At 35.2% G+C, this 25,174-nt stretch overlaps 1 protein-coding gene across 1 annotated transcript in view; it reads left to right on the top strand.

Moving 5' to 3' along the window:
• Positions 1-25,174, top strand: part of LOC373288 (cyclic AMP-dependent protein kinase type II regulatory subunit) — a gene marked incomplete at its 3' end in the record, with an annotated part of 57,359 nt that overhangs the window by 23,998 nt on the left and 8,187 nt on the right. Inside the window, 11 exon segments of the mRNA NM_214523.1 lie at positions 1,070-1,211; positions 6,251-6,352; positions 9,608-9,682; positions 10,452-10,517; positions 15,206-15,211; positions 17,913-17,970; positions 20,947-20,960; positions 20,963-21,007; positions 21,009-21,013; positions 21,422-21,423; positions 21,425-21,561. Coding sequence (NP_999688.1) covers positions 1,070-1,211; positions 6,251-6,352; positions 9,608-9,682; positions 10,452-10,517; positions 15,206-15,211; positions 17,913-17,970; positions 20,947-20,960; positions 20,963-21,007; positions 21,009-21,013; positions 21,422-21,423; positions 21,425-21,528 — 619 coding nt within the window.

The raw sequence follows: 25,174 nt of genomic DNA, 5'->3' as shown, positions 1-25,174 counted from the left end.
TAGCCTGATCAAGATAGTAGCCTGATCAAGATGTCTGCAAGTCTCTGGTTATTTTAAACTGATTTACATGGAGGAGCTACAGGTCTGACTCATTTATACAGAACCATGTACAGTACATACTGGTGAAACGAAAGGGGTGGTTTGGGGTGTATCTATTACGTGATGCACGGGCTGTATCTTCTCCACTGAATGCCCATAGCCTCAGCTTTTATTGCCATGGTGATTCACTCTCCAGCCTCTATGTAACCAGAGCCCGGCTCCCATATATCGATTCTTCGTGGTCCCTGCGACTTTTCTCAGGCATTCTCACGATTACCAAGCAGAGGAGCGCCCTGGTGGTGAAGAGTGACTTGAGGTGTTTTGTTACGTCTCTTGGGGATTTCTTTAAAGTGTTGTCCTTACTACATGTATGTGCCTGTCACAGGTTGGGAGGATGTTATGTCGTGCCACATCATTCATGATGAATGTGGAAGAGGAAGATTCTTTGATTCATCCTCTCAATATACCCCCCCCCCCTTTCGTTGTGTGATTTTGTATGAAAAGATAAATTAGATTACATTCAATATATTGGAAAATAAAAGATTTTCAAAATATTGAATAACCCATTTGAAACTTATTCAGATAAGAAGTAGTATCTGAATATAGAACTTGAAAATGAACAAAAATATATGAGAAAACATTTGATGACTCAGACTGTGTAGTATTGTTATTGACAAATGACAATGAAATGCTAGATTGTATTATGAGACAGTCCTGAGCAGACTTTTGTTCTCGACTATCATAACAACATTCCCACATACCTATTACAAACACCAGGACAAATAACAAATTTTCCTGCGAAAACTTTATTTCGAAATTTTATGATTTAATCTCCTTTATTTTAGTGTGTTGCTGTACAGTATGGAACAGGTAATTAATTATCTTGTGATGACATATAGATATTCCCCCTTTTTCTGCATGTCTTCTTTCTATACAAGAAATGAATCTAATTCATTGGAAATTTATAAAAGAAAATGTTTTACATCAATAGCATTACTCATCACAAATATTGACCTCTTTTTGTTATCAGAGGAGAATACGACATCTTTGTCAATGATAACAAGGTGGGAGCCTACAAAGACAGTGGAAGTTTTGGTGAACTAGCACTCATGTACAACACACCAAGGGCAGCAACAATCGCTGCTACTACAGACGGAATTCTCTGGGCTTTGGTAAGTGTCTTATTTAGTAAAAAATAACAGTATATTAAACACCTCAGTCACACCAGCAAGACCGACAGTCAACAGACTGAAGAAAAAGAAATATATTTCCTCAAATAGTCAAACGTCATCCAGTTTGGAATCGTTGTTGAGCCAGTTTGGTGGTGTGGCTACTTGTATCGAGGTGTCTTACCATCTGCAAAATTTAAAGGTGCATGTATTTGTAAGATGAATTTCAATTTCAAGAGAAAGAGTTCACTATTACTTGTGTATGTGTGTGGCTATCTTGTACAGATAATTAAGAACTCAAATTATACTTTATGTCATAGCCCAATATATGTTGAAAAGTACAATAGCTGTACACGTTCATAGCTTGATAATGTTATCTTCTGACATTTTTCTTTTATCAATCATACTTTGCGTCAAGGATGATAATCTTTAGCCCCAACTACAGCCTGTGAGATAGGAGTAATGCTTACATGCAGATATTACAGTTCTTTGAACTAAACTCCTTGTATTATTATGGTACACATCACATACCTGCACTTTTAGTAGGCCTACTCAGCATGCATGATCCATTTCAGCCAAGTTTATTTTCTGCGTTTGTGTTCATCCGCTTTATTGAGAGCCTAAATTGACATAACTGCCTACATATCTTAGCATAATATGAAGATCTAGTACCAGCAGAATATACATATCTTAAAAAGTATTTGTTATCTTCATGTATGTGTACACATTATAAAAGTACATGCATTGTTACTCAGAAAATTTTCTCATTATATACCTAGTTTATTGTCATGTCTTACTGCATGAATACACATATTATGCACTGTACATACTGTACATGTAGTATGTATGTGGAGGTACACATAAGAGTTAAATTGTCATAAATTAGCTTCTTGGTCCTCTTTCTAAGCAAGATCAATAAGGCCGTTATTGGCTAATTATTTATTGTCATTTCTGGTCATTAGGGTCGAATGGTTGAAGGTGGAGATAATTGCCTCATGAATATTTTTCATTTGACTGCATCAGAGGACATTGAGATTTCATTATTGAATGCAGTATGAGAATAATGTACCTGTACATAACATAGAACAAATGATTTGGGTCATTTTGGGATTTCTTCTATGTGTTTGCCATCATAGAAAGAAAAAAATGGCATTCATACAAGTGTACACGTACAATTTTTGTTGAAAACTTTTGATTTCTTTTATAACATTCTGTACATGATGTAGATTCATGTACAATTTTACCACAGAAGAAATCTCATGAATTGAACTTGACCTTTAACTATGTGCAGTCTTCTTGTGTCATGGACCCATTCATTGACTATGTTACAGTATAGATGGCACTTTGTTCGTATCTACTGTACTGACTGTAATTACTCTGCTTATCTTCACCGAGATACCCATGTGTATACGTGCTGCGTGTGGATGCAGCTGGTTCTAAGGTTGCTAGATTCATTGGATTCCTAATTGCAGGATAACAGATACTTGCTCTTCATCGACATCGACACACAGCATGATGAAGATGACGATGATGGGCTTGCTAGGGTCTAATTGACTGGCCGAGACGTGAGGCTGGTCTGGCCAGCAGGAATCTTTGCACTGACAGCTCTCTTAATTGGCATCTGACATTTTGCAGTGCACACATGATGATGTATCGGTCCTATTGGCCTCGTGGGGTAGCAACAGACAGTGGCAAACTTCAGAGATAGGCACAGATAACTAGACATTGAAGAATCTTTGCTATCCACGTGGTGACATGAACAAAATGTAGATGAATTGGATTTTACACAACAAATATCTCTAATATTACAAGATTTCCCATTGCTTCATTTCTAGTTCTCGTTACGTTTTATAGCGAGTGTGTGGAGGGGGAGGGTGGGGGATCAAGTTCAATTTTAATTGTTATTTTCCACATTCCATAATAAAGGTAGCATTGCTCAGCAAACGTTATTATGAGTCATGCTACTGCATGTGAAAGGGAAAAACATTACAATAAAGCATTTGCCTCTAAATGGAATTCAATTTTTTAAATTTTAATGTCTTTATTAATTTTTCATTACTCAATTACTTGCATACCACTCAATTACCACTCAATTACTCATACCACTCAAGCAAGGTGGTATTTTGTCTCTGAACTTCTCTCTTCTATACCTAATTTTACCATGCCCTCACTGTAAAGCAAATATTAATGTATTCCGTAATAAACCTAGTTGTCAAACAGCTGATAAATAATTGAATATTGAACAGAATATGAAATTAGATCCCAGTCACGAGTCTTATCATCTAATATGTTGTTGGAATAAAGAAGTAATACTAAAATCTAATGTGCACATCAGTAGGTTTGAGATTTGAGACTAAATGAGCCATGCATGATTGTAGATGACTACTGCAGTTCAATCAAGTGAAGGACGATGATTTGGTAAGATTGCAACTCAAATATGTAATTGCTTTGCTCTCCTGCCAGATGTGCCCTATAACAAGAAATAATGTAACTATATGACTGCTCGCTGTAACCGTGCTTGTGTGTGGGAGTACCAAGATTAAGTTTTGTACAGTTGCTCCTAGGGAAACCAGAGACATCATTATAAAGGTTGATTTCTAAAGCGAGGAGCGTGGGGTTACAATTGCCTTTTTAATATTTCCTATTCATGGATATACATGTATGTATGCAAGCAAGGACAAAGAGAAACCATAGAACGTCATAAGAATCAGTTTTCCTGGTTCATTTTGTGTATCAGCGCATGCTACGTGATGTGAGGTTGCTTGACATATGGGGAAATGATGAAATGGAATCAGCGTGCAAGTTGTCAGCTTGTAGAGAGCAAAAATATTGTTAACCTGGGCCCCGTCTTTAATACACAGAGTTGATATCAATGGCAACTGTACATAGGAGATTGCAAAACTTGCGATTGATTAGAGGACTTGCGATTGATTTGTAAGACGATGCCCAGTTGTTAATAATACCTGAAATGTAGGTCATCACAAGTTAACTTACAAATTGTGATGCTGAATATTTCATCTTTCATAAAATAAACAACATCTTTATTACTATCCCTTTGTTTGAATATCTGCTATGTAAAAATCAAACTTTGACATCTCTTAAAAATGCAACTTTACAACTCATAAAAATGCATTCAAATACAGACACATTATCTGCTGAGAAAGAAAAAAAAAAGCTTTAACTTTATACAGATTGATGATACGACTTAAGTTCTTCCAGCTTTCCGCCTTTATCTCTAAGGCTCTTTTAATCATTAAAGTAAGTTTAAAGTGAAGAAGCGATGCAAAGTTGTTTACTCCATTTTGAGCACATTGACTGCTTTATGGGCATAACTTGAGGATGAAAAAGGAAAAAAACTAGCACATTTCTTAATTTTTTACCATTAATATAAAAATGTGTTGGTTGAAATTCATGCACATGTATTTAGAGCAGAGGATGGCAGGACATAATGGTAATTGACTTGACGAGAGAAAGGAGATGGACCCTACAGCATCCAAACGATGCAAAACATAAAAAGAAGGTACCCTAGCTGTACTTCTCTGAGGATACCATTACTTTAATAGAATTGATGCATAGAAAGATGCTGTCTTTTCCTCGTGCCCTGAGGGAGTGTAAGGTATCTGTCCCATCTAATGTTTTGGGTACACTCTGGGATGAATTTAATATACTATAGGTGTTTACGAAGAGAAGGCAGTGTGTTTTCAGTGTGCGTGAACGGGTACACTAATAGTGAATAGCTTCTGTGGATGGATAGTGTGTCAGCAAATCTGAAAACATGAAGGCTGCAACTGGTCTTATGAAATTGAATTCAAGATACCTTGTTTTGATCATGCCATCAAAAATTAACCTTTTCATTTACGTGATGGGCTTTTTTCTTTTAAATGCCCTGTTTATTGTTAGACAAGCATGACTTTTTTATGAATTAGGGCAGTTGCTTAAGGCATGAAAAAGTTAGGTTAGGCATCTACATGTAGTAGCTATTTCAATGTAGCATTTGGTAGATGCCATATGATAGATCCTCATCATCCTACCATAGTTCTGCATTATTTGCTTGTTTTTAAAATGTAATGTAGGAAAATACCCCCTCCCCCTCATAAAAGCAAAATAAACAACAAGTATGACAACCAGATAGTAGAGTTAGATAACAATTGAAGTTAATGTAAGGGTTGTATTCAGACTCAAGTAAACCTCCCACATTGTATTCAGGAGCGCTGAACAAGATTGACCTAATTCTACCCAAGTGGTCTGTATTTGCAAATGTCAGCTAATATGTTCTTGAACATAACTCTTGTGATGTAATATTAACATCCATTGCAATCGGCATCCTTAACCACTGAAATGAACAATTGATGAAAAGACAATTCTTGAGTCAAGTTGCCCTAAGGTACTCTGCCAAAACCTCTTGCATAATTGTGATTTGTGGCATGTTGATTTCTTGTCTTGCCATTCCACTAGAAGTAATCAAATGTATCACGGTGGGCTGGGTCTTGGCTGTTGATATTGACATACCGTCTTGTGCTTGACTGCACTTTTCCTTCAAAATCAATGCGGGATTGGTGTACGCCTGATAGGAAAAGTAGCAAACAGATTGGCATGTTTACAGATGGACGTTTAATGAAGTGAAAATGTGATGTCCCCGCAGCAACCCCCCAAATGTTATTGGACACAGCAAACTGTGTAGCATCTTTGTTGATCACACCTAAAAACATGAACAGTCCCGAGGATGATTGTATCATGCACCTGCTTGTGGAAATAACAAAAAATGTCACCTGCCTTGGGTATCTATTTCAGGAGACATTTTGAGATGAAGAGCATTTTTTTTAATGCTTTCAGAAACCATAATTTAATTTTCATCACCATATTTTGCCCTTGGTAATATATATAAGTGTGAGAGTGGACACATGATGTTTTTAAATTTTTTTTTTTTTTGCTACAGTAAAAATAAAAATTGCCAAACATCTATGATAATGTAGTTATTTATATGGTATCATTGAAAATATCTGACCATTCAGTGAATACATCTTTCCTTTTTGTTTCTCCAGGACCGTGTTTCTTTCAGAAGGATAGTACTAAAGAATGCAGCCAAGAAGAGGCGTATTTATGAAGAGCTGCTTGAGAAGGTCTCTATATTCAAATCTCTAGAGGTAAGAATGTGTAGGGTTTTTCAATAATTATACAGTAATTGGAGGATCAAGGTATTACTTGCTTTGACAGTTTTAAAGAATTTAAGATTGTGAATGATATAAAGACTACAAGTTTAAATATTCATCAGAATCATTAGAATTGTATGGAGTGGAAGTGACTGCATCCTCAAGTTTGAAATGATGGGGGCTGTATAAAAAAAAAGAAGGTTGAGTGCTTGTAAAATTGCCATTTAATTGTGAGCTTTTTCCTTCTTTTTAATGTTTATGCAAAAGAATATTCTAGAAAAAGTGACCCCCTGCAAAGGATGGCCCTCTAATGCCCTTGAATTCTAAATTTGACAGGGGTTCTTTACAGGGTTGGATGTTTTGTTTCCGTATGACCCTTTCCCAAGCCTTGAAGGCTATTTAATCATAAATACATATAGGGCTTGATAAATCATAATGTGCTTAGTTCTTGCAATATCTTATTCAGCATTGAGATCTTTAAAATGAATTATTAATGGGTTAACTGAATATTTCATAAATGTGCCTAGTATTCATTCATTCATTCAAACAATGAAAGAATGACTAAACTTTTGTTTATCCATGTATGTATTAATTAACTTAAATATAAACATAATGTTGTCCATTTGGCTGGGATTGAAAGGAATTGCATGTTGTTTGCTGATCCCCTCTACATTTTCAGACAGTACTAGTATACTACATGTAGGTTTCCTTTGTTACTGCTAATGTGCTCACAATGTATACTGTACATAGTCAGGTTACAAAACTGTAGAAGCAATAAAAGTACAAGAGCATTTTTGAAAGAGCAAAGTAACAACCGGTCACTGGACTTTGTACAGATAAACCTTTTTGTTCGACAAGGGGATTCGATATTGTGATTGTTAGGTGCCTGGATTGATATACTGTTAACATTGTATATCTGTCTAGGCTGGTAACGTGATGTGGTCCCTGTAACATAAAGTGTTAAAATTGATTGCATCTCCCTCAAATAATAGTCAATCAATACCTAAATTTACATTAAATAGCAAGATACAAAATGATTTTATGTTTACAGATACACACAATGCATGGTAAGATACAATAAATTGCAGCAAGATCGGAGATGCAATAGATTTTTATGATTGATTGAACATAGAATTTCATGTTGCAGGGTCCTTGGCAGACAGAATGTCACTTAAAGGCATGTACATGTACGTGTTAGCATTTATGTATGTCCATTTTAATCATAGAGTTGGAATGGCTACAGAGATATGTAAAACACAATACTTGTTCAAGAAGACTTTGTAACCTTCCATTTGGATTCATGTAATCAGTAGTTTCTAGTAGGCATAATGAGGGAAGCTGTAGAAGTCATTGAATCGAGACAAAACTAATGGACAATTCTAATACTTGGCATCATCAGAGAAAAATACCAGAGCCTTTCCAGTGAATACATACATGTACTTAAATTGGCATGGAGTCATAACCTATTCATTTTCAAGGAAAATTATCATAAAATAAGCCGTTTTCATGGCTTGAATGGTATGCTGTTGTTGAAATGAATAAGGGTGCTCAATTTTGAAGGCAGAATGAGCGATTTGAAACGCACATCGTAAACGCTCATCGTAATCGCAGTTCCACGGTGTACTGTTTATGCTCACTTCTCTGGCTCCTCCAGGCAATTTTTGCTGGGTGGCCTTAAAGGTACTATGTCCCTTTTGCAGCCAACCTCAAATGCTGTAGAACTTTGCAGGAATTATGAATATGTCATGTATGTCCTATCTGTGAAATTTAAACATTAGCAGTGTCCTCATATTCAAATTATGCAAGGAAAACCGTTTACTTGCTAGACTTCACTGTCAGACACTATTGAGTGACTGACTGGCTTTTTTCTTCTTTGGTAATAACATACATGAAAAGAGTTGTAAAGGGTACATGAGTATTTGTCTACATCAATAACCCACTTCTTGTGATGGCCAAGATTAAACTGATTGAATCTTTGCGCATCATAAAACGTAACTATGACCATTCAGTACTTGTCTGAAAATCAAGACTATTACTTTTGGGCTCTATAGCCCTAAAATCGATTTGACAACTAATAGTCGTTATTTTCCCACTTGAAGACATTTTCAAGCCCCACCTTTTTAGGGAAGTTCTAAATTAGTATTATCTTTCAAATGCAGTTGGAATTTAACTTTTTCATTTTTTTGGCCTGCAAATGGGACATAGTCCCTTTAATTGGCCTCGCAAACCTGCACTGTGCATGCTACGTAGACCCACTAGAGATCAGTGCGTTGACCCCATTTAAACGCGTTTACAAATTGTAAACGCACCTTTTTGTGAGTTTACGATCGGCGATTCTTGATCGCCATTTTTCGGTGATTCTACAAAAGTGAGAAAGGACACAATCGTGTTTTGAACTAAACGTGTAACAGATGCCTGATTCTGGCCAGAAAAAGTTGAGCATAAACATACCCTAATACATATCGAATACAACCCCTCCCCTTCCCCCCCCCCCCCCCCCAAACCCTGAGAAGAAAAAAAGAGAGACAAAAAATGTGTTGTTTATTCTACATGCTATCCTTGTACATGTTATTGCTTCTATTTGTAATACTTCCACTGTTGTAGATGCTGGTTCTGTCAGCATTTCCTTCAGATTGCCATCTCTTTAATTTCTCATTCTCACTCTCCTTCTCCTCTTTATTCCTCTGCTCCTCTATTTCTTTTCTCCCTCCTCCTATATACATAATGCTTTCTTCCATCTTATCCCATCTCCTTTTTCCCCTATCAATTTGTCATTCCCTCTCTGTTTGTATAGAAATATGATTATATGATCTGCATGCACGTATGCCCCAGTTCAGCCCTCGACTACCATCTCAATTCATTTTTTATACTCGATGGACCAGATTTAACCAACTTTTTAAACTTCTCATTACAAAGTAATTGTGTTTATTGCCTGAGGTTCTACATGCATTACTGACGTCAACGAACTAAATTCATCGCCCCTAGTAATCCTCAAAACGACTTTTATTCCTCTGTGCATTTATGTGACTGATTGGAAAAGAAAGAGAGAAGATGTTGAACTGCCGTTCGCACACAACCTTACGATTTGATGTGCTAGTAATGGATTTATGTGACTAACACTGGAATCGTTCAAGATGTAATATCCTTGGTAATGCTCTCATTGTGAATAATATTATCATTTTCAAGTCAATTAAATTTGTTTCTTATTTTAATTGTTTGTTTTGTTTTGTTTATCATTCCGTATTTTAGCCATATGAACGTATGAACCTTGCAGATGCATTAGTAACAAGGACATATGAGGATGGAGATTGCATTATTGCTCAGGTAAAAAACTCATTTCTACACATACTTGTATTTATCTTATATGGTATAAAAGCAGTGGGAATCAGTATATTTACATTCAATGAGAAACAAATGTCTGTGAACATTGATTTCTTATACTGTTGATTTTGTTTAACCCTCTTAATGAATCATTTAATTTTTATATAGTATGATTAGAATTGATACATTGGATTTCAATCAAGTAAAGTCCTTTAGTTGAACTAAAATACACAACCATTGACCATTTTTTAAATATTTTTACAGTAATATTTCTATGGATCAGTCTGATTAGATCTATTTCTGTCATTTGTTATTTTGATTTATATGATGCTATCACAAAGATTTGTTCAAATGATGAACTGAAAATCAAAACCTGTTACATGCATATTATGAATATAAACACATTATTTTGCCCTTAACAACAGTGGTTTTATTTAGAATACAAGTGAACTATCATTTGTCTTCTCAAGCATATTGGATGACCATAGAATGACAGATAAGAGAATATTGCTAGTTCAGGCAGCAACCATAGCATCAGCAAAAATTTGTCTAATGGAAATTAAGGTATTCTTGAAAAGTTAATATTCAGGTTGAAGCCAAATGACCTTTTTTCAGTATGCAGATCCCTCTGTATGGAAAGCCATCTTCAGACGAGATATTACTCGTGTTGTAACTGAGCTTCTCCCATCAGCAATGGAGATCACGCCAGATTCCATTTCAGAATCAAGAAATAATACATTTTATTGGATTTCTTTCTCTTCCCTTATGACAGGGAGACGGGGCCGATGGGTGCTATTTCATTGAAGCAGGACAGTGTAGGATTGCTATGAAGAGTGAGGTAGGACTAGGAAGACTTTTTCTCATTTACCCCATTCTCTTTTTATTTTTCATATGTATTCCTTTGTGTTTCGTTGTTCGGTTATTATTCATAGATTGATATGCGTAGCCTTCCTTAGTTTTGTTTGGAAATGTTACATTATTATTTAATGCACATGAATGATTTTGTTAAATAACACACTTTTTTAACCATTTTTAGTTCAGCACTGCACTTCACAATTCAAACATTTAGACCTGAAAACCATTAACTTCATATGTAGAGAATAACATTGTAGTTTTGTCTTAATTGAAACTGGTATTAATTTTGAAATACTTTTTTTTTGTTCCTTTCAGTTTGTAAATTAATTTTTATGTTTAATCTGCACCAGATCTAGACACTGAAGAGGTGTAGAATATTATCTTCATCAACATTCTAATATTACCCTTTGTTGCTGCACAACAACTACTCTTCTCTCTTTTTGTTTTTTTACATAAGAAACCCCAATTTCTTTCCATGCCTTTTGTTTAACACACTCTATGCACCTACATACACCCACCCACTGAAATGAGAGAAACGTCTTCTTTCCCCGATCTTTTGTCATTCCTCGTGAACCATGACATTTAATGAGCAATGGGGAGACAGCAGGAAAACCTAATTGCTAATACTTTGATGGGAGATAATATTTTGTGTCCTCTGGTTAGTTCTTATGTCTTTTCCTCATCTTTTTCCAGGTTGTTCTCCCGGCTTGTGTTTGTCAAAATACTAGATGACTGTAATGGTTTTCTTTACTCCCCGCAAGCTAAAATATCAATTTGCAAAAGGAAAAAAAAAGCATTCAAGATACTAGGGCAAATTATCTCTATTGTCTTTAATAGACATGTCAAATTTCTAGAAGAGTTATGTAGCATGCCAACGGCTTTATGAAGAAAAAAACAAAAGTATGAATAATCTATCCTTGAATCTCCATTCAATTTCTTTTAAAAATAACATGTTTGAAGGGGTAGGGTTTTATAGAATATAGAAAAGGTATGTTTACATGCAACAGAAGATTTAATTTTAGTATGTCCATGTGCTGTAATTGATTCTTGTTAAAATTCTCCCCCCCCCCACCCCAGTGTCATTGGTAATGTCCAGTATCTATTATACACTGTGTTCCTTTATTTCACTGCAATCTCTGTCTTTATCTGTTAATCTTCTCTCCTCTTTCCTATGCTCTCCTCTTTTCCTCTTCCTTCATGTTCCTGTTTTTCTGTTTGCTCCTCCTTCTACCTGACTTAGCATGCTCATGCGGGTCGCTACCCTGCCTCACGCCAGTCACACGCCATACAATTTCACGCTTTCCTGCATCTCTCCTTGGAATCTCTTGGCTTCTGCCTCCTGTTGTTTGCCATCCTCATCGCCATTTTGAATCGCCACCTGTTCACCGCTTAGCTTACAATCTCACGTGCCATTCAGCACTTTACAGTGCATTCCATGTCCCCAATCTTTTTATTCTTCGTCCGAGCGATGATGTTTGTCCTACCGATAAAAAGTAAACAAGTGCAGTGTTTTCGGTTCGCTGATTTTATGTCAAAATCAAGGCCACATTTAAGAACTTCTAGTCCCTTGTTCCTTAATTTGTTACTAGAACTCATAAGCTGCTGTGATTATTGCTCGCTCACATTCATCAAAGATTACAAAAAAAAATTACCAAAATGAGAGAAATAATTACTAAACTTTGATTTACTATGATAGACTGTAATTTCTTCTCTGTACTACCCTTCTTGTAAAACTTTGATTGGATTTCGGTAACTACTTCATCGATTTCCATCAACATCCAAATCCCAACTCACAACTGTAAAACATTTACTTTATGGTTCATTGTTTTAAGTCGGCTTTAAAGAATTCGCATGGACATAATATGGAACGCAGACATGTGCATGGGACTGCATGTATGCACCATGGATTACATCAATGCATTATACATGGGACTTGGTTGTCAGCTTTTTCCAGATTCCACAAATTTTTTACCATATATAGAATTCCAACCTGTTGATTTTCACCCGTAGTCATAATACTAAAGCGGGCTGGTGAATAGTTTGAGCTGCTCAAGTATGTAATCCAATTGGGAGATGTTAAACTAGTTCATGCTTCTATAGACCCTACAGCTAGATTAGATAAACAAGAAACGCAGACAGGGAGAAACCGAATATTACCCGTTTTATTTGTACATTCGTTTTTCAGATGAAGCAAAATTCAACAGTTCCTCAGGTACTGTACCACATTTATGCGTGAAATCAACTAAACTGCGATTGATTATCGATGCAATGAAAACAAAATTGGTGAAAGGGAATAAATAATTGGGTTTGAAAATATTGCAGTGGCTGGCTTTCCTTCTTTCTGATCTCCAGTCTATACTGGTCGATCTTTTGTGTAAATAAGGAGATGTATAGACCTGTTGCTGTGATTGTCTCTTAAACTCACTGCCTGGTATTGATATGTGTTCCTGACTAACAACCATCTATTAACATTACCCTTCATGATATAGTTGACGACTATAAACGGCCATTTAATTGCATTAATGACGTTACTGAAGCATTAATAATTTCTGATTACTCAACTGCTGTAGGTGGAAGTTTGTAGGATCCATGGTCGTAAAACATTTAATGTGAAAAAAGGAACCCCCCCCCCCCCCAAAAAAAAAAAAAAAAAATAAAAATAAATAAAAATAATAATAATAATAAATAAATAAATAAATAAATAAATAATAATTAAAAAAAATCTACATTCTAAATTCTCTGGCACTTATTCTTGAAAGCTGAAGGATTGAAAAGTTGAATCTGATTTATTTTAGTCAACATGGAGTACCACATGTCAACATCTTGTAAAAGTAAGCAAATAAACATTATTCTTTAATTGATACAGAGGACTTGACACTTGGTGCTCCATAAATGAGTTGACTATTAAACTCACCCAATGAAAGTTTATAAAGCTGACACAAGAGTACAGGCCCTTGTTTGATACTCGATTAAATACTGGACTGTCTTTATTTTCAGGATATATATATATATATATATATATATAATATATATACAAAAATACAAACATATTTTCACCATACATCATATTGCTAGATATATAAACTGCAAAATTTGGATGAATGGCACATACATGCATGTTTGACTGCTTTGATGTGTTTGCAAATAGCTTGCGACACTACAGTGTATGTGTTTTGTTAATGTGTGAATAATGGCACTTTAGTTTCATAATATTAGCTATATTTTATGACAAATTTGATGCACTAAGTGAGGTGTGTGTCTCTACTATTATCTTGAAAATGTGATGATATCCATCTAGATACCAGAGTGTCATGTCTGCCATGGACCTATCGCAATGCACTGCACTGCACTGCACTGCAAGGAAAAGGCGCTATATCAAATATCTTTGGATTGGATAAATGTTATATCTCAATATTGAATTTATCTGGTTTATTCAAGAGTCTTGTAGCAGAGCTTCTGAATATGTCAACCTGTGTGCCACCCTTTAATCTACTGCATTATTCAGTTTTGCATTACTCAGTTTTGTGGCTTTGATAAGATCCCTCTAATGCACACACTGAAAAAGAAAAAAAGAGAAAGACACCCAAGGCTGTTTGAGTAATTTATGAAGTTTGTAAAGAAAAATCAAGTGAAATTCAGGGTTGAAACTCGTGGAGGGGGGGGGGGGGGGGGGGGGGGAGGGGAGATCTAGCAACATTTTTTTTGAAGGTGCAATTATTTTTCTTTTTTCAAATATACATTGTGCAGTGTTTTGTTAATGATGGCTAAAGAACAATTGCTATGCCTATACCTAGTTATGCACATTTTATTTTCACTGTTCAATAGTTAACATCAGGGGCAGGTTGACAGATTATTTCATGGGGTGCATTTTATACTAACATTTATGTAAGAAATGATTATTGTCTCAAGTCAAACGCCTGTTTTTAATGTATATGAATAGGAACTTTTTTCCGCCATGAAAACGGAATGATTTTTGAAAAAAAAATCCATTAAATGAATTAAAGACACATAGTGAGACACATTCACTTTGTGAAATTCAGAAGAAATAAGTTAATCTAATCATTTTAAGAGGGTGCAATATGGTGTCAAATGCATGAACCAGATTACTATCAATGCACTCTTATAATTGCTCTTTACTTCAACTATAATGTTACTCAGAAACAGGTTTGTATTTTGATCATAGCATTACATATAAAGATTGACAAATACGTACTGGAGCTATGAAATACAGATGTGTTTATCTTAGTAATGTTTAAGTTGCACATATTGAGAACAGTTACTTTACGATGTTGCTTATTCTGCTGCAATTTTCTAAAAGTGTATCTAGAATTGTTAATATTTATCTTTCTTGAACCCTACACTTATAGTTACAACTACAGAGTTCTAGTTATAGTTTCAGTTCTTGTTTATCTAACTTTGTTGTAACCAGTTTCTCTTTTCTCAATTGTTCTTTTCTACCGTTCCCTTTAAACCCATGTCCATCCTAAACCCATACGCTAATTCCTTCGTTTACCACACCAACATCAAACAACATTTCTCTGGAATAATGTTGCCATTTCTATTTCATCAATCAACTGATGATGATGTTGCCAATGTGATGTCTCACTCGTTTTGCATGATGAAATCTTTTCTTCTTCAATCTCATCTACAACAAAAATTCACCCTTTACAGAGATCAGTGAGTATTGTGTGCATTTCTCAATTTTAGTTCATGTTTTCTGAGCACCAAGGTTAAAGGTTATCTTGAATTCTGGTACATCCTTACTCAGAATCATCTAATAGCATAGAGTCTTTGGACTGCACACTGTAAATAAAATTTATACCCGCAGTCCAGCATATACATGCACCGGTATGTGTTTTTAGTATAATATGCTATAGGTGATCAAAAACTTTTTGAAATTGCAGGGTTTTTTTGTTTAAAAAAAAAAAAAATTCTTATGTATAACTTAAGCATTTCTTTGGAATTCCTTTTTGGCAATCCTTTGTTACTTGTGACAAAGAGTTTGTAATTGCATTGCATTTCATTACCAGAATTCAAGATTATCTTAGAGAACTAATATAATTATCCAAGTTCTTTTTCTGGAATGTTAATTTTTAAAAATCATGAAACAATATGTTCTAAGTATGGTTGAATTCATCACCCAGCTTCAATGGTTTACAACAGGTTTCATTATTTATTATTCTGAATTCATGAAAAGGTGCTTGGATACCTGTTTTGTAGGTTGTTTTCTTTATATTCTTATCCCTCATTGTTGCTTTGAAGGAATTCTCGTATAAGAGAGTTGAGCTTTGTTGAAAATGGAGAGTGACATTTATTAATGATATGACACCACTTAAAACAAGAGAGAGACTCAATTCCTGCTTGCCATGTAGTATTTTTTTTTTTTGGGGGGGGGGAAATAACAATACAGTGTATTAATTTGATAATTAAAAATAAAACTTGTATCAGTCGAAACTTGAAACATATGAAAGTCAAGATAATAGAAATTTTTATTATCTAATGGAACGTGGCAAATTGTACAAGTCAAAATGTGAATTAACAAAAATCTCACAGTTCATACAAATACTCTCCACCCACATGTTAAATGGGTACCCTGAAAGTTATTGTAGTTTGCTCAGCATTGTGAGCGTTTGTGTAATGGCCCTGGCTGGAACATTCCCCGGGGAGTAGAGAATATGCATAATTTATATTTTTAAATTATCATACAGTTCAATACAAATACTCTGTACTGTATCTCCAGGGGCAGAGACCTTCCCGATGGCTGTGAACCATTCAATCTACCGTGACAAATTGTCCTATCCGATTCACTCTATTTCACAACATCTTGCAAGATATGTGTAGGAGAGGAAAAAAAGAGAAACCTTGCAATCATGATGCAATCCATCATTAGGCATCCTTCAACAGAGTTCATTAATCATTAGTGATAAATGAAGAAATGAAATAGTACTTGTAGTATGTAAAGCCATGCATTCATTATCAGGTGTGCTATCAATCACTACCCTGGGACCCTCCAATCCATTCTGACCTTTACACTCTCTAGACCTTACTTTCCTCTCGATCAATACCTATGCAACTTATCAGCATTCCTGCATTTGAACTGAAGAAAAAAAAATCTGCAATGCAGATAAGTCACGTCTTCACTTCCAAGCTAGATATCGTCTGCTCTGAGCCAGAAGGGCATTGACTTCTTTCTTTCCATTTACTTAAGGGCCTATCTCATGAGCAGCGAATGCTTGCGAACGTTGCGAATTTGGATTCGCCAACTTTCTGACGAATGTTGGCGAAAATCAGCGACATAAAGTGACGTTAGCACAATTAGCAACATTTGAGCGAATGTCTCCGAAAGTGTTGCGAAAGGCAGTTGGCGACTACTCAAGGATCGATTTTATAAAGGAACCATATGGTAACGTTGTCGCTAACTTTGGCGAAACACGAGATCTGACGAAAACAAAGAGCAAAACCGTTTAACAACCGTTTGAAAGGCTTAGACTGTTTTGCAAACGCCTGCAACTGTTTGCGGAAAAATTCGCAAAGAAATTTTGAACATGTTCAAAATTCTTTGTTACAAGAAAAACTGTTTACAACAAAGAAAACTGTTTGCGATCTTCTTGCAACCTTTTACAACATTTTACAAAACTGGCGAAACCCCAAATTCGCTACGTTCGCAAGCATTCGCCGCTCAGTGAGATAGGCCCTTTAGAGTTAGCACCTTCTGGCTCTCGTGATGATCAATAAAATGTCACCTTTTTTGTAGCAAATGCCTTTGGGAGATTCACTATTGTTAAAATAAATGTTTTTTAATTTTCTTAATTGTGGGTTGGGTGTAAAGACTTTTTTTAAAGAATGAGAATTTTAATCTTCCAAGCTACCTTTAAATTTGTTTATATTTTTCTGTTTATGTATTAGACGGTTATTATTCCTTCTAATTTATTAATCCATATTTTGTTAAATTATTTAAAATGGCTAATTACTTTTAAACAAATATAAATGAAACAATTCAGATGGTCCTGACTCCCATATCAGTTATTTAAAAGAGAGTTTTGAAATGTCTGCATTCCTTTTCATATTTACCTTCCTAGTCAAAACCATAGATTACAGAAAAATTATAAATGAATTACAAATAAATTACGCACCGGTAGATGCCTTGATACAGAAATATCATATTTGAAATTGCAAGTACCGGTAGCTATATCCATGCTAATTATTGTTCACAAACTTTATGCAAAACGCTTATGCAATGTCTATTGGGATGGTTCATGGACCTTCATAGTAGGTCCATCGATGGATTATCATGTTGCAAATAATATGGACGGCAATGCAAGCCATGATATGCATGGAATAAAAAATGTTCTACCTCGCTCATTCCCCTCTCTAATAGGATAATCCTGATGAAGAGAAGGAAGTTGCAATCTACAATCAAGGCCAGTATTTTGGAGGTAAGCATCAACTGACTGTCTTGGATTTATCTATATCTTATTTTATCTTGTTAATCTTTGTATGCTTCTATTGCTTGACTTGTCTGCTGAATTATTCCCTTGATTAAAAAATAATGTGAGTGCACTATTTCTAGAACAGATTACATATAACTTGAATCGAAGCCATACAAGAATTAAATGACAGTCTCTTATGAAAGCAAGGCCGTTATGTAGTAATAAAAAAAACTTGTGCACCGTTATGAATTTGTCAGCTAAAGGAAAAACACAAGCCTAACCTAATTCCTACACTGTAACACTAAAATGTTGTATAATTACAAATTTAATAGCCCACATTCTAATAATTGTTATTCTATTACATGTCCATATACTTTTAACCGGGAAGTTAAATTGGTAAAATCGTTTTATGAATTTGGAACAATTTATCCACATCTGACTAAAATGTAAGACATTGTGTGAAAGAACAGTGTAAGGTGAGTGTAATGTACTTGTGGCTCACAATTACTGCTAACAAAAGGCCTGTCATAATTTTCAGATACTTATAGTGTAGGTTCAGTGGCGTACTATGGGGGGGGCAGGGGGGGCAGAGTGCCCCCCCTGACGGGCTCCAGGGAAAAAAAGAAAAAGGGAAAGAAAAGAAAAGAAAGGGAAAGGAGAGAAAAAGAAAAAAGGAAAAGGAAGAAAAAGGAAAGAAAGAGAAAAAGGAAAAAAAAGGAAAGAAAAAAAGGAAGAAGAGAAGAAGAGAAAGGAAGAAAAAGGGAAAGAAAAGGAAAGGAATAAAATGGGGAAAAGAAATAAAGAACATGGCCGTAAGCACCGGGGGGGGGGCAGTTGACCCCAGATATTGAAATCGTACAGTTTTTTTCCTGAAAATGTAGTGTAGGCCTATACCAAATCCTTCAATTCTACTTTTGAAAGTGCAAAAGTACCCTCATGACCAGTTCGGTCGCTCGAACTCCCTTCACTCCTTTGCTTTTGAGATTCTTCGAAAACTTTTAAGCATCTTTCCCCCTTTCCCCATCAGAAAAATATTTAGCATACGGCCCTGAAAATTAAAACAAATGAAAATAGGAAAATATAAGTGATATAACAAATTTGAAACTCTTCGCTGGCGCGAAACTGTGCTAGCCTATTTGTATAAATGTTTCACTTCCTCGTCCCCCTGAAAAGAGAAAAGGATTAGTATTGCCTAGATACAATTGTGCCTGCCCCGACGGGCCACACCTGCAACCATGCAACAATAACACACAATATAACACAGTATATATATTAATGAAATGTATACTAGAAAGAAGTAATTCAAATCACGCTCGCTACACTCGCGCGAATAAAATGAATAGACATTGCTTGGAAACAATTGTGCCCACCCTGACCTGCAACAATATCATAAAAATGGAGAGTTTTTCGCCCTCTCGCCAAAAAGGAATGAATCGCGTTAAACCGATTGCGTCCATCCTGACCTGCACCAATAAAAACAAGTATTAATTATATTAAAAGAGAGAATTTATTATTTTTGCTTGTCGCTATGCTCGCTTGCCAAAATGGACTAATCACCTTAGACATGATGTGTAAGCCCTGCCCTGCAACAAAAAAATCTGAAATTTATGAACCAATTATCATTACAAAAATTTTGCTCGCTCGCTACGCTCGCTCGCCAAAATAGAAATAACACAGCTTTTAATAATCACGTCCCTGACATGGAACAATTAAACCAAGTTTATATACCATATTTTCCCTAAAGAGAAGTGATTTTTTTTGCTCGCTCGCTACGCTCGCTCGCCAAAATAGAATAACACCGCTTTAATAATCACGTCCCTGACATGGAACAATGAACCCAAGTTTTATGTACCATATTTCCCTATAAAGAAAAGTGATTTTTTTTTTCGCTCGCTACGCTCGCTAGCTCGTGGAATTATGTGCCACCACTAACCTGCTACAATATCATTAAAAAGAGAAAGTAGGGGGTTCCTGCCCGCCAAAATGGGATTGACATTGCCTTAAACACGAGTGTGCCCGCCCCCTACCTGCAACAATCACCCTAAACACATATTGTTCCCTGCCTGCAATTGAAAAAAACCAAGTTTAAGTGGCAATTATTAAAAAAGAAGTGATTTTTTCTTGCTCGCTACAAGTTTGCAAAAAAATGAAATTAACGTTGCTAACAAGTGAATGTTCCCACCCCCAACTTGCAACAATACCAGTTTATATACCAAACGTTACTTAAAGATTTTTTTGCTCGCTCGCTCGCTCGCCATCCAGAAGTGAAAATTAGCATCGCTTTTTTGTTTGTTCGGTCGCTTGCCCCCCTGACGGAGACCCAAGGTACGCCACTCTAGGTAGGTCTTGATATAAATTTGTATAGGCGTGCCTTAAGGATCATCACACTGACCCATGCTGTTCTTTTGATAATACAGTGACATTATTTGTGAATTGTGAGTTGTAGATATATGGTATTTATCTTTTTTAAGTTGTGACTTGTTTTTCTGATTTATTTTATTCAAAGCCCTACTGTACTAATTGTAGCTACTTGTTCCCTCTATATAGAAAATAATGCCCAAGTGGTGACCGTTGGTCCCCCATGATCCTCTTTTCTTATGCTAATTGAGAGCTGAGTTGATGAGATGATCACCTGGGTGGTCTAATCCCTCCTGGCCAAACTAGTAGAGAGGGGCTTTAAAGACAGGCATGCTTGCACTCTTTCCCCATTTAAAAAAAAGAAAAGAAAAAAAGAAATTTGACAATGTTAAAGCTACTTCCCTTTGTGTAAATCTTTGGAGAGATAAATTTGAATTTGACATTAGGTCAGGTAAGGTGGATGTGTCTAAATTCTAGACCAATTATTATATGTGTCAAAGCCTCCATGAATTGATTGGCATGTACTCATTTCTCTTTCTTCATATCTTGGAAGTAATCTGACCAATAGTTTTAAATACACCATGTAGTGTCAGTATACTAACTTGTAAATTAATTTGATTACAGAGCTGGCATTGCTGACAACAAGCCTCGTGCTGCCTCTGTCTATGCTGTAGAAGAGTCCGATGTGCCTGTAAGTATCATACTCACTGATACAAAAGATATGTGTTCTCATAATAGTAATGGCTCAAAGTGAACTGGTTGGAACTATCCACCAACCCTTCCTCATCAACTGTCCTCTAGGAAAATTATCCTGGCTATTAATTAACCTGGCTATTAATTACCCTTTTACAATTACCCTTAAATATTTATATTTAAAAAAAAATTATGCTGTTGTGTAAGTAAAATCTATAGTTTTGTCATAAACATAAAGTCTGAGATTGATCTGAGTCACATATTTTTGTTATAATTTGCTTTTTACAAAATCTAATGTGCCATATTTGTGTATTATATAGAAGGAGTGTATTACATCTACCCTATTGTTTTTCTCTCTTTAACTGTAATTTCTTCCCCCTCTTTCTCTCCTTTGATGTACCTATAGTCCTGGACGTGAATGCATTTGAGCGGCTGTTGGGTCCATGCATGGACATCATGAAGAGGAACATTGAGCATTATGAGCAGGAGACATCAAGATTGTTTGGCAAATAACCCCTTCCCTCATACCCTTACATAGTCACCCCCTCCCCCTCCTCAACACTCCTCAACCATTCTTTCTGCTTCCCATACTTGCGGCACATTGGTCATTTTCACCGGCAGAGTTTAGACTGGCCGGCTGTTCTTGCATCTCAAGAATAGCTCACACAACGGTAACAGGCATTGGAGAATAATTTGAAAGCATACTGCCTGGCCATACAGAATAAGTAAACTACATTGATTCAATTTTATGGTTTAGAAAGGAAGATTTGATGAAGGTTGAAACAATGGTATGCAATTTTTGGTGAAATTGTTGGTTTTCATGCTAGATCATCAGCACCTGTCAGGGATATTTATCAGTGCATCTATACATTCTATGAATGATATTTCTATTCAAGGATACACAAAGGCTGTACATGATGTAGAGGTCAGCGGGTCGTATCTTGCCCTTCTGGACCGCCTTCAAATTGAAATCTTATCTCCAATGCCTCGGTAATTTTACAAGTGGTGTATGACTAGTATGGCAATGGCGTTATCATTCTCATTTTACTTTAGGCTACACCATTCTTGTATTAAACATGGAGTTCTAAAGCAGCTTAATACCCAATTCAGATTTTGTTATCAGTATTAGAAACCACACATGTAATCAGAAAAACAAAGATTGGTCTCTTCATAAATGGTTCCTTTGTTCATACTTTGGAGAAGCCAAATGGCAGAAATGACAATGGATTGGTTTTATATGTATAAATATATATAGAAATATATATATATGTATTTCAAGCAGGTTTTATTGTCGAATTTCATTTTGTCTAGAAGACGTCTCTTTCTGATTATTGAAATCATATGTTACATGGTTTTTGTGTTGATATAGAGGTATAAAAGAAGAATGCAAATTTGCTGTTAATAGTTTGTACATAAAATTATCAAAGAAGTTTTACATGAAAGGATGTATCTGTTTAATGAATTCAATGTTAGGATATTTTTGAATATCACATTTGATTATTTCACAAGAACCTTGTGAAAATTGGCTCAGCGATTTTAATGCAATTTTGAAGTATTTTCATACACACAGAAAGATGATTAATTGAAATGGTTGTTTTGTGGTACATCGTGTCTAAACATGTATTTGTTCTTGCTTACATTTTTGTCCAATGTGGTGAAATCTTCCAGGTTTTTTTGTTGAAATGTTGAAGCATTCATTAGATTTATTAGTTGATGAATAGAATGTATGATGTTACGGTAGAGAGAGTGTAACTTGTTCTTTTTTTTCTTAAACAGCTTAATTGCTCATGGACAAATATTGACCTGTAATGATGCATAGAGAAAAAAAAATTGAGCCAAAACCTTTCATATTGGATGCATATGTAAACAGGAAAATAATAGAGAGTGATATGTCTTTCTTTTCTTCTAAATTCAGTCTCCATATTTGCACAAATAAGGAGAGGAGACTTGGCATATTGTCTGATGAGAGCTAGGTAGGTGTTCATTCTTTATGTTCAAGTATACAAATTAATGCCCTCCTGTTCCCCCCTCCCCACCCAAACGTTATCCCTCTCCATCTTCAGGGAGATAAAGATGGAGTTCGAAATTAGATAGTGAGTGAAATAAAAAGTGAGAGAGGGAGAGAGAGAGAGAGATAGAGGATTATATGGGAAAGTGGAGTTATGTTGACTTTTATTGAGATGAAGAACCATATGCACAAACATAAATTATGGCTAGCACTTCCTGTTTTATGTAGAGAAATTTATTGAGAATGAAATAGAATATTAAAAGAAAACCACATATTTGAGTCAACATAATAATAATTATATGTCCGAACTTGCACATTGTATATGGTACAACGTATCTGTACAAAGAGCATAGGCAAATTTATTGATTACAAAACTTTTAGCTAGATATATTTAGATATTTATAAGATTAGAGAATTCATTTTATGATTGCTGTTGTTGTGTTGAACAATTATTTACTAATCACACATATCAACCTTGCCATGAATTGAATCTGGTTATTCAATCTGCCTCAACTTCTGTAACATTTGTTTTCTATGTGAGTGCTATTTTACAGGGTTCTATTGATTGGATCATATGGAAAATACTGATTTCTTTGTTCGAATCAGATTATTTTCCAATGGTGATGTATTCTGTGAAAAACTTGTACAAACTTTTAGGTACCGGTAGGCCTTGTCATTGTTATCCTCATTTTAGAATCTTCTAGACTAACAATTGATTAGATACGCAAAAGGGTTTAGAGGAATATAACATATTTTCTTTCATGACTTCAGAGAATTCTTTCTTGAATAATTGTGACACTTTATAGAGATCAAGTAACAGACGTTAAAACCCATGTTTTAAAGTCATGTACCTGAAGAACATTCCATCTTGCCAGAAGTTAAATGTTCTTTCAGAATTAATGATGATTGATTAAGCAGTAATACTTGGTTTGTGCTTTTCCATTATACAATTGATAGTACCTCTATTGTTGACACATGTCAAGTCAGCACAGAATATGTGCTTGTACACCATTTCCTTTCCCAGGAGTATGTTTATATGCATTAGGTAGGGCACTGTTGAAATCATTTACAAAATCGTTTTATATCCTTCCTGGTTTCAATTGGCACATGGAATATATATTATTGCCTAGGCAGAGCATAGTAATGTCATGACTAGGATTTGACCTGTGGATCCTTAGCCCACAACACCTCCATGAATAAGAAGGTAGATTGTTATTATGAAATCTTTCTAAATTTAAGGAATTTGTGGCAAAATCCTTGGCTTCCTTCCTTTTCTGTTTAAAAGGCCATTGTTTAACAAACGTTTCTTTTGGAAAGTTAATTGTTGTAAAGTACACGTACCTCAAATTATTTCTAAAGGATATGCTGCTGATTGGCATTAATAGACATCATTTTCTTGTTCGGTCTTAAAGCACGTGCATGTTACAAGGAGTGGAAAATGGAACATGTCTTTAAACAACATTGTGGCTGTCATTTCATGTTGTCATTCTTAACAATTACTGTATGTTAAAAACTTTGTGTATATTTTAGCACATTTAAATATAAGGAATTTAAAAGTGACATTTTGTTGTTTACATTTGGGTAAGTACAGAGTGTGCTGTATAGGCCAATTACCATGACATCTTGTTCATGATTATTTCATTGTTGAAAATCTTATTTTGGAAAAGGTTGGTTTTGTATTTGTTCTTGACAGCATCGTTGTCTTGTCAAAATGTGTTAGTCATTTCCAAAATAAAAATGAGAATCTTAAAAAAAAAAAAAGGATGACTAAATGTGTTGAGTTATTCATTTTGAGGTCGTGTCAATGTAGCTTTTGTAAGGTACTGATTTAAATTTTGAAGGGGAGAAAATAATTGAATTTTGCGTAAATGAATATGCATTTCATATGGGAACGTTTAAATATTTTCAGCGGTCTGTTTTGCAAACGCATTTATACAAAAATTCCAGTATTTTAAAAATTTTTTTGTAAATAAGAGATTTTATGAAGTAAATAAGATGAGAAGGGTTGAAGTGAAGAGGAATCTGTTTACGCAAAGGAGACTTGAGGGGGCACCAGTCATGTTAAAAAGCTTTATACCAGAGAATCTGGCATGTGGAATGAATAAATTGAAAAGCATTTGGTATTATGGTATAAATAGTCTGATAAAAGGA

This window comes from Strongylocentrotus purpuratus, unplaced genomic scaffold (genome assembly GCF_000002235.5).
Source record: "Strongylocentrotus purpuratus isolate Spur 01 unplaced genomic scaffold, Spur_5.0 spur5_scaffold_6, whole genome shotgun sequence".
Classification (NCBI taxonomy): domain Eukaryota; kingdom Metazoa; phylum Echinodermata; class Echinoidea; order Camarodonta; family Strongylocentrotidae; genus Strongylocentrotus; species Strongylocentrotus purpuratus.
Note: the sequence above shows the minus strand (reverse complement) of the source record. Positions and strands in the feature narration are given on the sequence as shown.